This window comes from Pelobates fuscus, chromosome 2 (assembly GCF_036172605.1).
Source record: "Pelobates fuscus isolate aPelFus1 chromosome 2, aPelFus1.pri, whole genome shotgun sequence".
Classification (NCBI taxonomy): domain Eukaryota; kingdom Metazoa; phylum Chordata; class Amphibia; order Anura; family Pelobatidae; genus Pelobates; species Pelobates fuscus.
Window position 1 is genome coordinate 343861904 of NC_086318.1, and position 14366 is coordinate 343876269.

At 40.6% G+C, this 14366-nt stretch overlaps 1 protein-coding gene across 3 annotated transcripts in view; it reads left to right on the top strand.

Moving 5' to 3' along the window:
* STXBP5 (syntaxin binding protein 5) overlaps positions 1–14366 on the top strand; it is a 422331-nt gene that overhangs the window by 354508 nt on the left and 53457 nt on the right. For all 3 annotated transcript variants that reach the window (XM_063443591.1, XM_063443592.1, XM_063443593.1), the window contains exons 15-18: positions 940–1160; positions 1563–1732; positions 3590–3715; positions 5766–5917. In XM_063443591.1, coding sequence (XP_063299661.1) covers positions 940–1160; positions 1563–1732; positions 3590–3715; positions 5766–5917 — 669 coding nt within the window. The remainder of the gene's footprint in view (positions 1–939; positions 1161–1562; positions 1733–3589; positions 3716–5765; positions 5918–14366) is intronic.

Here is a 14366-nt window from a genome sequence, read left to right on the forward strand (position 1 = left end):
ACAGGTCCTACTGTGCCTTTAAAGGAACACTATCGGGTCAGGAACACAATCATGTCTTCCTGACCCTATAGTGTTTAATCCACCATTTAGGCAGCTTGCCACCCCCTCCTTCCCCCCCCCCCCCCCCACCCCCCTTAGCAAATGTTAAAACTCGCCTTACTTCCAGTGCTGCGCGGGTCCGCCTACGCTGACCACACCCCTGAACCGCCTCCTTGGTGACATCAGAATTTCAGATTTTTTTTGCCAATCCAATGCTTTCCCATAGTGGCCAAACACAGTTTTGGCCAATCAGCATCTGGCCAAAATCCAGCATTGAGATGCTGAAAGGCAGTGCTGCCTACTGTGCAGCACTGCCCCAAGAAGCACCTCCAGTGGCCATTTGGAGGTGTCCCTAGGGGGCGATATAAACACTGCCTTTTCTCTGAAAAGGCAGTGTTTGCATGAAAATGCATGAAGGCAATGATTATACTCACCAGAAAAACTACATTAAGCTGTAGTTTTGGTTACTGTAATGTCCCTTTAAACTGCCAAATGATGAATCCTATTAGGATTAATATTCCCTCAAGCAAGCTGCACTTTGTCACCTGTATACCTTTTCACACTTGGCTAAACGAAAATGTCAATCTCCGTCTGGAACCTCAGTTAGGTGAAAACAGTACAACACAAGTTTGGTTACAGGATATTTAGTAAGATCGTTTTAAAATCCCTAATTATTTCTAATATACAGATTTCTTTATTGCCAAGGTTTTATGTACAATACAGGATTTGAATACATTTTGTATTCTATCTTTTCTGCTGCAAAGGGAATATTTTTTATAGTTATAGTTTTAATAGTGTGATATGCTGTAGCTGTAGGATATGCGTATTGCAGAACCCCATCTGAACAAAAAAAGCTCCACAATATTTATTATGGATTTGTGTTTGCTTGACTCCTTCCAGTAACATTGCAAGTTCTGTACAAGCTAAAGACAGCAAAGGTTTTTGAGAAATCTCGAAATAAAGAAGACAAGCCGAACACGGACATTGTAGACGAAGATCCATACGCCATCCAGATGATTTCCTGGTGCCCAGAAAGCAGGATGCTCTGTATAGCTGGTGTCTCAGCACACGTAATCATTTACAGGTTCAGCAAACAGGAAGTGACAACAGATGTGATACCGGTAAAGATATTGGTGTTCTTTAATTGGCAAAACCAAATTTTAATATTGTCAGTGGTACTAGTACACTCAATTTTTTTTTTTATTCTTACACATTTTATAATTTATGGATTAACGTTACCAAAACCACACTACAATAATTATGTACATTTTACCTTTTTTACATTTAATAAATGCATTAATAATTAAAATTTTTGCTTTACTTTGTTTTATTTCATATACTATGGAACATAATTAGTTACATGCAATTAATTAAAAGCTCAGCCAATGACACATAGAAAGGCTTAGGAGTAATCTGCTCTTATTAGGTAGGACTAGACCTCAAATAATTATTAGGCAATACCAGTGAATAGTTCCATAATAAGTCCAGTACTCAATTAGGCTTCTTTTTCTCTTTGGTTGAAGATGTTGGAAGTCAGATTGCTCTATGAAATAAATGACCTTGAATCCCCTGACATTGAACAAGTGCCAACTCCAAGTGGAGGGCCCAACTCCCAGCCCATTGTTCTTCAGTCTCATCCTTCCACAAGCAGCAGTTCTTCTGATGGCATCCGGGACAATGTGCCCTGTTTAAGGTAGGCATTCTAGAGTTTTAGGTGCATGTTTAGTAAGTATTTCAGTAGAAGATATTGGTTATAAAATAATCAAATTATTATTACCCTATAAATGTTTTGCTTGTTTTAATATATTTCAAATGAGTAGTACACTTTAAAATATCATCATGCGGATCTATGCAATTACGGAAAAGCCTATCTGTACAGGTTAAGGTAGCTTGAGTCTTTGGGAATACAACAGTTTTTTTCCATTTCTAGGTTCATTACAATCCAGCATTGGTACATTAAATCTCGTTCGACTCTGTTTCTATCAAAATCCAAATTTCACAGATCTGTTTACTGTTGGTAATGCTCCTGCATTCAGAAAATGTTAACTCACGATTTACACAGTAATCTTGTCATGTCAAGCTTCATAGTCTTTTATTAAGGAATTAACTAAAATAAACTAGACATTGATGTTGCTAATAGGTGACAGGTGTGTAGGTAACCCATCATGTTCTATGTGGACATTGCAAGTTCTGTGTGTGTTTCTTTAACAGTAAAAAAAAAAAAAAAGAAATTTCATGGACAGTGTATGTGTATTTGTTATGCTATATTGTAGTACAAGAGCCTATTTGTCCATGAATTGATTCATGAGCAATCATTTGTTTGCATTGCCTATACATGTCATCAAGTCAGGCAAGGTATTTGTGGTGTTTGTTTTGTTAACACTTAGAGATATTTCAAGGTGCAGGTTAACTACTAGAAATATATCTGTAGGTGCTGAATTCTCTGTTTTTGGTGGCCTTATTCAAGTGTCCATAATGCCTCTTTGAAACGATTGTCATTTAAAAAAATGTCAGTTATAGTTTAAAGGGCTACTTTAAGCACCAATACTACTACAGCGATTTCCCTTTTGGGGAGAGGAGTTGTCGGTTTGCATCCTATTGAGAAGTAGTGCTTTTTTTGGCTGAGATTTAAATTATATATTCTCTATCTTATCTGGATTGAGTTTGAACAGTTAATGGTCGTCTGTTCTTGTATTTCTTTGAGAAACATAGTGACAAAATTAAAACATCCTCATATAATCAAATAAATAATGCAGAAGGAAAAATTGCAACGATAACTGCAAAGAGCACCAGATGACAGTGATCTGCAGGCAGCAAATTAAATACCTAAACTCATTGGGCCATTTTAATCAAGAGTGGTTCTTGGGAAATGTGCTAAACGTGGAACAGAAATATTCCATCGGTTTCCATGGTGACTGCACCTTATAATGACAATCTTTGGAAAGTGCAAGAGTTTAGATCTGAGCCACAATTCTGACTCTTGCATTTTCACAGCTTGGAGATCAGACTACAGAACTCCATTAAAAGAAGCTGAAGAATATACGTTAAAGCTCAGCCAGTGGGGATAAATAAATACTAGTATGAAAGCAAAGGCACAACATACAACAGACTTGTGAGAAAACCTTCTGGGCTTAACTGGACCATCGATATAATGGATTTTCTTGAGAATTTTATTATACCAGCAGGAAGCTTTGTAGAAATATTTTCCAACTTTGTAGCCAAGTATTTTTTATCCCTATTATTGTATCTGATGTGAGTAATAGGATGAGCCAAAATGCATGCATCTGAATTATGTTTAGAAAACAAAAAGCCACCTATAAAACAATTATTTAGGGTATGTGTCTGTACTTACACTGCTACACAAGAGTTTTTTTTTTTGTGTGGTTTTTTTTTTTTTAATGACGTGAATCACAATTTCTACACATTAATGCTTATAACTTAAATAAAAATTATAGTACAAAGAGAAACTACATTTCTTATATTTGTATTGTTCTATTGTTTACTGTCATAAAAACTAAAGATTTATTATGTTTGATCCTTTCTATAACAGGGTTAAAAGCACTCCATTAAAGCAGTCTCCAGGATACCAGATAGAATTGGTTACGCAACTTGTATGGGTTGGTGGAGAACCCCCACAACAGATAACCAGTCTGGCAATTAACTCTGCTTATGGCCTGTAAGTACACACGGTTTTATATTTCAAATGCACATGTTAAAAGTGTAGTTTTCAACCCCATTTGCTATAATAAGAATGTTGTATTTAATATTTTATTCAGTATCTACCCATTTTCTACACTTTTTGCAATCATTTTAATTAATTTCACATTTAGGTAGGGAAACATCTAGTCTAGATGTTGTGCCGGGGATAAATATGGATTAAAAGATGTACTTACCTGAACGTTACTCAACACACAGCATGGCCCATTAGAACGGATGGAGTGGCTGTGCCCCCTAATGGTGCGATTGGCATCCAAGCATTGTGAGAAGCTGATCTTATAATTTGGGGCAAGGCATATGTGAAGGGAGCCACTCATTATTCCAAAGGCATTGGCTATCTCCATATGCCTGTGGTATAGTAGAACATCCCAGGAAGGGCAACGTATTGGAAATCTCCATATGCCTGTGGTATAGTAGAACATCCCAGGAAGGGCAATGTATTGGAATGTTAGATTAAATATTTAATCTCTGCAGTGGGGCTAGTACAATGTAAAGATTAAATTGAATGTTGTTGTTTTTTTGTTTGTTTGTTTTTGTGATACAAGTCTTGAAATATTAGAACTACTACATTTATTCAGTTTATAGCACATGCTGTACATCCAGAAAATATTCAACCCTCTCCATTTGGTTTCACATGTTTTTACTATTTCAGCCTTACGCTACAATTGCAAACATTTTCTTTGCACATTAATCTACATTCAGTACCCCATAATAACAAAGCAAACGCAGATTTTTACACCATTGCAAATATATTAAACAAAAGTAGGTAACTGAAATATCACATTGGATAGCTATTCAGACTCTTAACCTAAAGTTTAGAAACATTTCAGCGATGATCAAGAGAAATGGGAGGCATCTGAGCTCAAGTGTCATTGCAAAGGGTATGCATACTTATGTCAATGTAATATTTCAGATATATTTATTTTTAATAAATTTGCAAACATTTCAAATTATTGTCGTTAGGCGGTATTGAGTGTAGAGTGAAGTGAAAATAATAATGCAAACAATTGCAGCATAAGGCTGCAATACAAAAAAAAAAAAATAAGATGATTTAAATACTTTCTGAATGCACAATTTGGACACACTGTAGTCCGCAGCTATATGTGCACATTAATAATGGTAAAAGTGAATTATATATATTTTTTTGTAAATTAAATATAATTTCACACAATTCATTATATGTCTCGTATTCTACTGTGATTAATGGTTGTGTGTGGCATGTTTTTCTATGAAATTGACCAACTTGCTAATTGATTATTTTAGGCAGACACTTCCTTTGTCACATGACCGTTATGTATTTTAGAAGCTTGAAATGCCTTAGTAAGATTTAGATTTAACAGACAAATTTACAGGAACATTCACTAAACTCCAGACTGCATCAAAGTCAACCTTAGTACCAATGTACTAAGTCCAAATGACAGAATTAGGCTAAACATACCAAGCTGTATCTTCAGCTCAGATGCAGTTTTCTTTTCCCCAGATCAGCTAAATTTGCCTAAATGTTGTTCAATTTGGTATAACTAAATTGTTTTTATAGTGAATAAACCCCTTAATGTACAAAACATTGCCAAGTCCATTCTTTTGTATGTTTCTATAAAACATATTCACCTGGATAAAGTATTGCGGAGCTTCTTCTGTTGCCTGAATCGAACATTAAGGAGAGCTATGGCAGCCTCGCTGCAGCACACCCTGCTCAGGAGTAGTGACAGTGACTTTGCTCGGACCTCAACAATTAGTTTGTGGCCAACAAGGAGGGACGATACACCATTGAGACCGGCCAGGAGTTTGAAGATCAAACTGTTGCATAGGTCTAATACAAATGTTTACATTCTGAAAGAATAACCAATGGTGAAAACTTGTGATTTTTAAACCTAGAGGTTGTCTGGCAGCAGTGTGTGTGTGTGTTGAGCAGAAGTTATCAGTATGTTAAACAAACGACTATAAAAAGAAATTGAATATATTTTACTTATCTTGTTTTTCTGTGTTTTCATTATTTACTCAACTTCCAGAGTAGTTTTTGGAAACTGTAATGGCATTGCAATGGTTGACTATATCCAGAAGACAGTCTTGTTGAACCTTGGTACGATTGAACTCTATGGCTCAAATGACCCCTATCAGAGACAACCAAGGTCTCCACGCAAAACACGACAGCCATCAGGAGGTAATAAGGCTTTGTGAATTTATACTTTTAAAGTGGGAATTATAGCCCAAGAAATAAGCTGAGATGGAATCATGTGTCTGGTTTAAATGAGATGCAGGTGATGGCCAAGAAGTCCTATGACCATGCAACTATTTATTTGTCAAACTAGAGTGCTTAAAGGGCCACTATAGTGCCAGGAAAACATACTTGTTTTCCTGGCACTATAGTGCCCTGAGGGTGCCCCCACCCTCAGGGTCCCCTTCCCGCCGGGCTCTAGAGAGAGGAAGGGGTTAAACACTTACCTTTCTCCAGCGCCGGGCGGGGAGCTTTCCTCCTCTCCTCCTTCCTCGCAACGTCATCGGCTGAATGCGCATGCGCGGCAGGAGCCACGCGCGCATTCAGCCGGTCGCATAGGAAAGCATTTACAATGCTTTCCTATGCACGCTGGCGTCTTCTCACTGTGATTTTCAATTGTCAATGAGACAGCCACTAGAGGTTTTGGAGGCTGGATTAACCCTCAGTATAAACATAGCAGTTTCTCTAAAACTGCTTTGTTTATAAAAAAAAAGGGTTAATCCTAGAGGGACCTGGCACCCAGACCACCTCATTAAGCTGAAGTGGTCTGGGTGCCTAGAGTGGTCCTTTAAGCAAGGAGGTCAGCCAATGTGTCCTTCACCGGCAACATTTCTGCATTAATAAACATATTTGTGCAGTCTGGTTGATGACCAAGTTTGATGGCTACAAAATCAATACCACTGTGGGCTGCTTTATCCTATGATGCATATGACCATTTATCAACAAACGTATCACCATAGCATGTCTCCGCTCACAGGCCATTACTTACAAAAAAAAAAACTAGATGGTAATTTCTTGTCTGCCTACCATAGAATGCATATTTTTTTACACTACTTTTACAATACAATGCTTTTTTCTGCATAAATGTAAGTATATAGCAAAAGGGGCCCAACTACACAGGGCTGTTAGTCTTACAGATTCACTGACACAATTTACAATTACCTAAATTTTTATGTTTCTTTCCTAAGGCACTCATTACATCTAGAAGCTCCAGGGCAGTACATAAAATGTGCTGTTGGGAGTCTGTAGAATTCATGTGCTGTTGGGAGTGAAATCTAGTAATTAATCACAGGAGGGGATCCAGAAGGAACGGTCATGATTAATTAATTGATTTCCCTCGAGCAACATATACATTCTACATACTTCTGTTCAACAGTTTTATTGCAAGGCTTGACGGCATGTAAAAGCCATATGTATCTGAGTAAAACATGGGAGGCATTGTAACCCCACCTATGTTAAGGGGAAAACTATTTGACCTAGGACTAACAGGACAACTTTCTGTTTTGAAATATTCTTCCAACAAATCATCTAATTTTAAAAGTAAAATATTAAAAACTGAGGATTTACCATCTACTGATGTGTAACTAACTGTGATAATAGAAAATTATTCACATCATAACACTGGGAACAGGAAGTTATTTTTCTAATCTATGCTTGATTCATATTCTGCAAATATTATGCATGGTTACAGGGCCAGATTTACCCTCTTAGCTGCATCAAGGCCAGTTTACTCAATGTGTTTTTGTGTGTGCGTATATATATATATATATGTATATATGTAAAGTGCTGCGGAATAAGCAATATAATAATAATATAGATATACTCACACACACACATATATACCTATGGGGTATTTGATTAGATGCGTTAATGCTAGGGTGTTTGTATATGTGTGGAGGCTGCTTTTGTGTTACTTATGTGGGATTTGTGTGGGGGGCTGCTTGTGGGGTTTGTGCGTGTGTGGGATATGTCACTTGCAGGGTTGTGTGCGTTGGAGAGCTGTTTGTGTGGATGGGGCTGTTTGTAAGGAGGTATGTGGGGCATGTAAATAGGGACTGTAGTGTGTGTGTGCGAAGAGGGATAGAGGCTGTAGGGTGTGTTTGAGACGATGGGGTATTAAGGTGTATTTGGTGGTATAGTGACTATAGTTTTGGGGGGAATGGGGCTGCAGAGTGTGTGGGGGGAATTTGGGCTGTGTGTGTGGGTGGAGAAATTAGGGGTTTAGGGAATTTGTGTGGGGGGTCAGTCTTTAGTGTATGCGTGCTGGAGATAGGGGCTGTAATGTGCATTTTGGAGTGGTGTGGACAGTTGTGTGTGTTGGAGACAGTGACTGTTATGTGTGTGAGGGGGAAAAGAGGCTGTGGTTGGGGAAAAGTTGGTATAGGGTTTGTGGCAAGAGAATATGTAGTGGGTTAATAGGGGCTGAGACGCTGCTTTAAAAAAAAAAAAAAGCAGTTTTTATTAAGAACATTCCCTGAGTCATACATTTGATCAGGGAGGTGTGAATTCTGGTCCCTGGTGGTATAGTAGGAAATGTTGCTGTCTGCACCTCTGTAATAAAGTGAGCTTCATCTGGCTGGCGCAGAGAAATGCATCTTTAATCTCCCCACCAGCCATGCCTTCCCTCTCCTGCCTGCTATATAGACTCCGTGGCCTTATGGCAAATCCGGTCTTGCATGTTTAAAGGGACAGTATTGCTAAACAATCCTAACAACCCTAGTCAGAAAACAAATCTATAGAAGAAAAACAAAATGTGGTTATTACATTTGAAATGAATGCACAGACAGCCTAACCTGTTATCGGATAATAAAATTTATATTCTGCACGCAACATAACTCTAGCAAATATGAGTGGAGTCTCTGTAAACTGAAAAGAATTTGTTCTTACAACATAATTATTCTTCGCCACACAACTGCTTCATGGCGATCCGTTTATTAAAGGACGGTTCATGACTGATCTAAGTTTCCTAAAATTAGTCATAACTGAAGGTACATTTCATTTAGAACATATTACATTATGTTGTTTTAAGATTATTTCCATGTATTCAGTCATAAACATTTCTGCCATCTAAAGCCATTAAATATAATTGTATTCTTTTTCACGACAATTGCCAAAAAAGTATGTTTCTTCATGTTCCATTGTTGCTTACATGTACTAACACCAGAAGAGAGCAACCTGCAGACTTTCAACTGTTGGTAGACAATAAATCCCATCACCTATGTCAGCTATTGACTTACTAAAAAAGACTGTTCTATTCCAAGAAGGTCTGTCAGGTGCCCTCTCCTGAGTGATGTCCTCTGTCTATCTTACATGCCATTTCTGATTTTTGTTCATGTTTCTGTGTTGCCTATATATTGTTGTGGTGTCTGTCTTTCCTTCTTTTGTTGCTTCACTAAGGAATGCTGAAAGTGGCTTCTTGCATGTGGAGTCTTTCTAGTTTATATTCTATGAAAAAACTTCGCACCTCTTTCATAAGTAAGTCATCTCTCAGCCATGAAAGATTTGTTATTGTGAATGTGAATGCCTCCCATGGCTCTCTAACCTTAGCCATCCTATAACATGCAAACATCTTGCAATGATGAGTTAAGCTATGTAGTATGTAGTCCCTAAAATCTTACATCTCACTGCTTCGCTATATGATGTAGGTAAGGAAATGCATTTCATTCTGTGTGGGTTTTAAAGCTGCCATAATACTAAACACAGGTTTTATTTGGTTTTAAAGCACATTTGTAAGATGTGCGCTCCATCCCCCAATAGTTGTAGTGCAGTCCTGCACTGTGTATTTGTCACCATAATTTGACATGTTCAGGGGTGGAATAATCAATTTAAAATGTAACATAATTAAACTAGTTGTAATTTTATGTATTTTGTGACCCGTTTGTGCAAAAAATAAATAAGACTCTCGAACGTGTACATGAAATTGTTTTATCACAACCCTACAAGGTTATTTGTCCACTCTTGGAAACAAGATTTAGATCATGTGTGATTTGATAAAAAGAACATAGAAATATAGAATGTGACGGTAGATAAGAACCATTCAGCCCATCTAGTCTGCCCAACCTTAATACTCTCAGTATCTGGCCTTACCTTATAGTTAGGATAGCCTTATGCTTATCTCAAGCATGCTTTAACTCCTTCGCTGTGTAAACCTCTACTACTTCAGCTGGAAGGCTATTCCATGCATCCACTACCCTCTCTGTAAAGTACTACTTCCTGATATTTTTAAACCTTTGCCCCTCTAATTTAAGATTATGTCCTCTTGTGGTAGTTTTTCTTCTTTTAAATATAGTCTCCTCCTTTACTGTGTTGATTCCCTTTATGTATTTAAATGTTTCTATCATATCCCCCCTGTCTCATCTTTCCTCCAAGCTATACATGTTAAGTTCCTTTAACCTTTCCTGGTAAGTTTTATGTCATGGAGTGTTTTACAGTGAGGGAAAAAAGTATTTTTTGCTGATTTTAAACGTTTGTCCACTGACAAAGAAATGATCAGTCCATAATTTTTATGGTAGGTGTATTTTAACAGTCAGCGACAGAATAAAAAAAATAAAAAAATCCAGAAAAATGCATGTCAAAAAATTATAAATTGATGTCAATGAGTGAAATAAGTACTTGATCAGTCAGCATGATTTCTGGCTCCCAGGTGTCTTTTATAGAGATAACAAGCTGAGATTAGAAGCATTCTCTTAAAGGGAGTGCTCCTAATCTCCGCTCATTACCTGTATAAAAGACACCTGTACACAGAAGCAATCGATCAGATTCCAAACTCTCCACCATGGCCAAGACCAAAGAGCTGTCCAATGTCAGGGACAAGATTGTAGACCTACACAAGGCTGGAGTGGGCTACAAGACCATCGCCAAGTAGCTTGGTGAGAAGGTAACAACAGTTTGTGTGATTATTCGCAAATGGAAGAAACACAAAATAACCGTTAGTCTTCCTCGGTCTGGTGCTCCATGAAAGATCTCACCTCGTGGAGTTTCAATAATCATGAGAACAGTGAGGAATTAGCCCAGAACTACACGGGAGAATCTTGTTAAGGATCTCAAGGCAGCTGGGACCATAGTCGCCAAGAAAACAATTGGTAACACTACTCTGTGAAGGACTGAAGCCTGCTCAAGAAAGCACATGTACAGGCCCGTCTGAAGTTTGCCAATGAACATCTGAATGATTCAGAAAGTGTTCTGGTCAAATGAGACAAAAATCGAGCTCTTTGGCATCAACTCAACCCGCCGAGTTTGGAGGAGGAGGAATGCTGCCTATGACCCCAAGAACACTACCCCCACCGTCAAACATGGAGATGAAAACATTATGCTTTGGGGGTGTTTTTCTGCTAAGGGGACAGGACAACTGCACCGCATCAAAGGGACGATTGACGGGGCCATGTACCGTCAAATCGTGGGTGAGAACCTCCTTCCCTCAGCCAGGACATTGATGGTTATTCCAGCATGACAATGACTCAAAACACACAGCCAAGGCAACATAGGAGTGGCTCAAAAAGGAAGCACATTAAGGTCCTAGAGTGGCCTAGCAAGTCTTCAGACCTTAATCCCATAGAAAATTTGTGAAGGGAGCTGGAGGTTCGAGTTTCCAAATGTCAGTCTCGAAACCTTAATGACTTTGAGAGGATCTGCAAAGAGGAGTAGGACAAAATCCCTCCTGAGATGCGTGCAAACCTGGTGGCCAACTACAAGAAACATATGACCTCAGAGATGGCCAACAAGGGTTTTGCCACCAAGTACTAAGTCAAAGGGGTCAAATACTTATTTCACTCATTGACATGCATTTTTCTGTATTTTTTTTTTGTTTGTTCTGTCTCTCACTGTTAAAATACACATACCATTAAAATTATAGACTGATCATTTCTTGGTCAGTGGCCAAATGTTCAAAATCAGCAGGGGATCAAATATTTTTTCCCTCACTGTATTCAATGTTTCATTCTGATATCAGTCTTTCCTCTGGGACACAGCAGGGTAAACCATACATTTTGGACTGTTAAAGTCACCTGAACAACTATAGTCACCTGAACAACTACAGCTTAATGTAGTTGTTCAGGTATGATCTACAGCTCCCTGCAGGCAATCTAATGTAAACACTGTGTTTTCAGAGAAAATACAGTGTTTACATTGATTGATAGGAATACCTCCAGTGGCCGTCACTCAGACGGCCACCAGAGGGACTTCCTATCATGCAGGGCCCTAAAAAGGCCCTGTACACGTCAGACGTATTAAAATACGTCTGACGTGTGCAGGAGAGAGAAGGCACTGTGTGCGCCCCTTCTCTCTTCTGCCTGTCAGCAGAGGAGGGGGGCGGGCAAAGACCGCGAGCTGAGCTGTCAGTCAGCTCAGCTCGTGGCCGCGCACACCGCGCGCATGCGCGGTAGTGTGCTCAGGACTTCAGAGGGCGGCATGAATGCCGCCCTCTGAAGTATGTGCGCATGTGCAGCGAAGCCGCGCATGCGCACAAGGGAGCAATGACACTTCCAAATGGAAGCGTCTGATTGCTCCCTGCTCGCGCCTGCCTATTTCTTCATTTTGACGAAATAGGGGGCGCAGCTTCACGAGGCTCCCGGCGCTGGAACCAGGTGAGTAAAAACTGCTGCCTAGGAGGGGGGCGGAGCCTGGCAGCCAAGCAGCTCAGTCGCACACTAGATGAGCTCTGAGCCAAAAAAGCAAAAACCCAAGAAAAATCCTGAAACCAAACCACCATATGCCTGCTTTAGAGCCCTAGAGACAAGGACATACCACCACAGTACTGCACAAGCAGAGCCGAGATCAAAATCGGCAGGTTGCAGCCAGGGGATCGATCCGAGGCCTACATGCGGCCTACACACACGGCGCGGAGGAGGCGGCCGCTCCTTCAGCCGACTGTGGCCCACATCGCTGACGGTCTCCCCGGCACACTCCATTCCCCCCCCCCCTGCCGGAGAGGGTTATCCCGGCACAAGCAGCCCATGGCCCAGGACTGGGGCAACACGCTCGACTTACCATCGACAACATCGAACCCACGAGGCACAAGATGGCCGACGCCGCACATCACCCAGCACCGGGGCTCCCACTGCCCCCCCTTTCAGAACGGCTCGACCGTCTGCTCGCAGATTTCTGGGCCAAGCTCGCTACCAATGGGGATGCCCCAGAGGAAACCCCACTGATAACTACCCCACGAAGCTCCAGCAGGCAACCCGCGACTGTTAACCGGGCCTCAGGGGAGAACTGGAAAGCGGGAAGCCGGAGGAGAGCGAGTAGATGGCGGCCCAAGCAACTTACCCGCCGACCGGTGGTGAGTCACCCAAATGCCCAACGGGGACTCACTCCGTGGTCGCCCCCTCGGAGCACCTTGCATCTCTGGGTGAGCACTGACCGGGGTGGGAGAAGGCACCAGACTGGAAGACCCCTAGCTACCTGGCATGAGCCGGCACGGAGCAGCACCCTTACGAGACAGCAGAACCACACGGGAATCCCCTGCCATACACGACCTGATGCACTGTATGCCTCCCGCCCACACAAGCCCGATCAGCAACCCAGGGGACCCCGATATCGAGAGCCGAACACAACCAAAAGGGGGACCAGAAGCCTGAACGGAAGTCTGGGGGGCGCAGGCTGGATTGCCCGAACTTCATCACTGCCGCAGAGGGGAATAGGCTGAAATGGATGTCAGACACCAAACCAGTGACCAGGGGCACCCGACACGGACGCAGCACAACATATGAGGTGGACTGGTACTCCCTAAACTGGTGTTACCATCTGAGCTCTCCTGGACTACAAATCATCAGATAAGCATAGCCTGGGCGCAGCGTGGCAGATGCCTATAACTATTCTTAGTTAGCATATTTTCCCTGAGCATACTTTATGACTAAGCACACTAGTTTTGCCCTAGTTAATCGTATAAATTGCATGTCCTGATAAGCAGAGTAGGGAAGCATTATGGGAAAGCGATATCAATATATACAACTTGTGTAGCAACATCTTATGCCTAATTAGCCTGAACCCAGCTCAGAATAACTGCTTAACCAGGCTGTGTGTCCCATAGCCTGTCTATTTCTCTGTTATTTCCATGCCAAGTCAAGCATAGATTGTATTTCATATGTTTTTCATCAGTTTTACTCTTGTTTCTTTTACTTTAACGCTGACGGTACCACCGTATAGTTCGAAGCTACCTTCATAACTACTACTCAATACAAGTTCTTAACCCTTTGGAAAGCGTACTTAATAATAAAAAAATGAGGCTACCAATCGTAGGAGATGTACTACTGTGTTACAATGATCCCACTATGTACAATTACTATGCATCCCCTCCTCTTTATTCTGTATCCCATTTAACTTCTGCCTCAATAAAAGAAAGATTGACAAAAAAAAAACAAAAACAAAAAAACTGCTGCCTAGAGGGAGAGTCCCTTTAATGGTCTTTAGGACTGATTTGATAATGCAAAAAGAAAATATAGGAAACACATACTGAGAGCGATGGTTTTCTTTCAGGAGATCTCCAATGATATCCACTTAATATAAAGAATGGATCCACCCACATGGAAAAATTTCAACTGATAAGCAATACCAGACAATGTGGGCCTTATATAGTCCTTGCTTGTTTTCTGATAAATCTGTTTTGAGAAGCACTGTT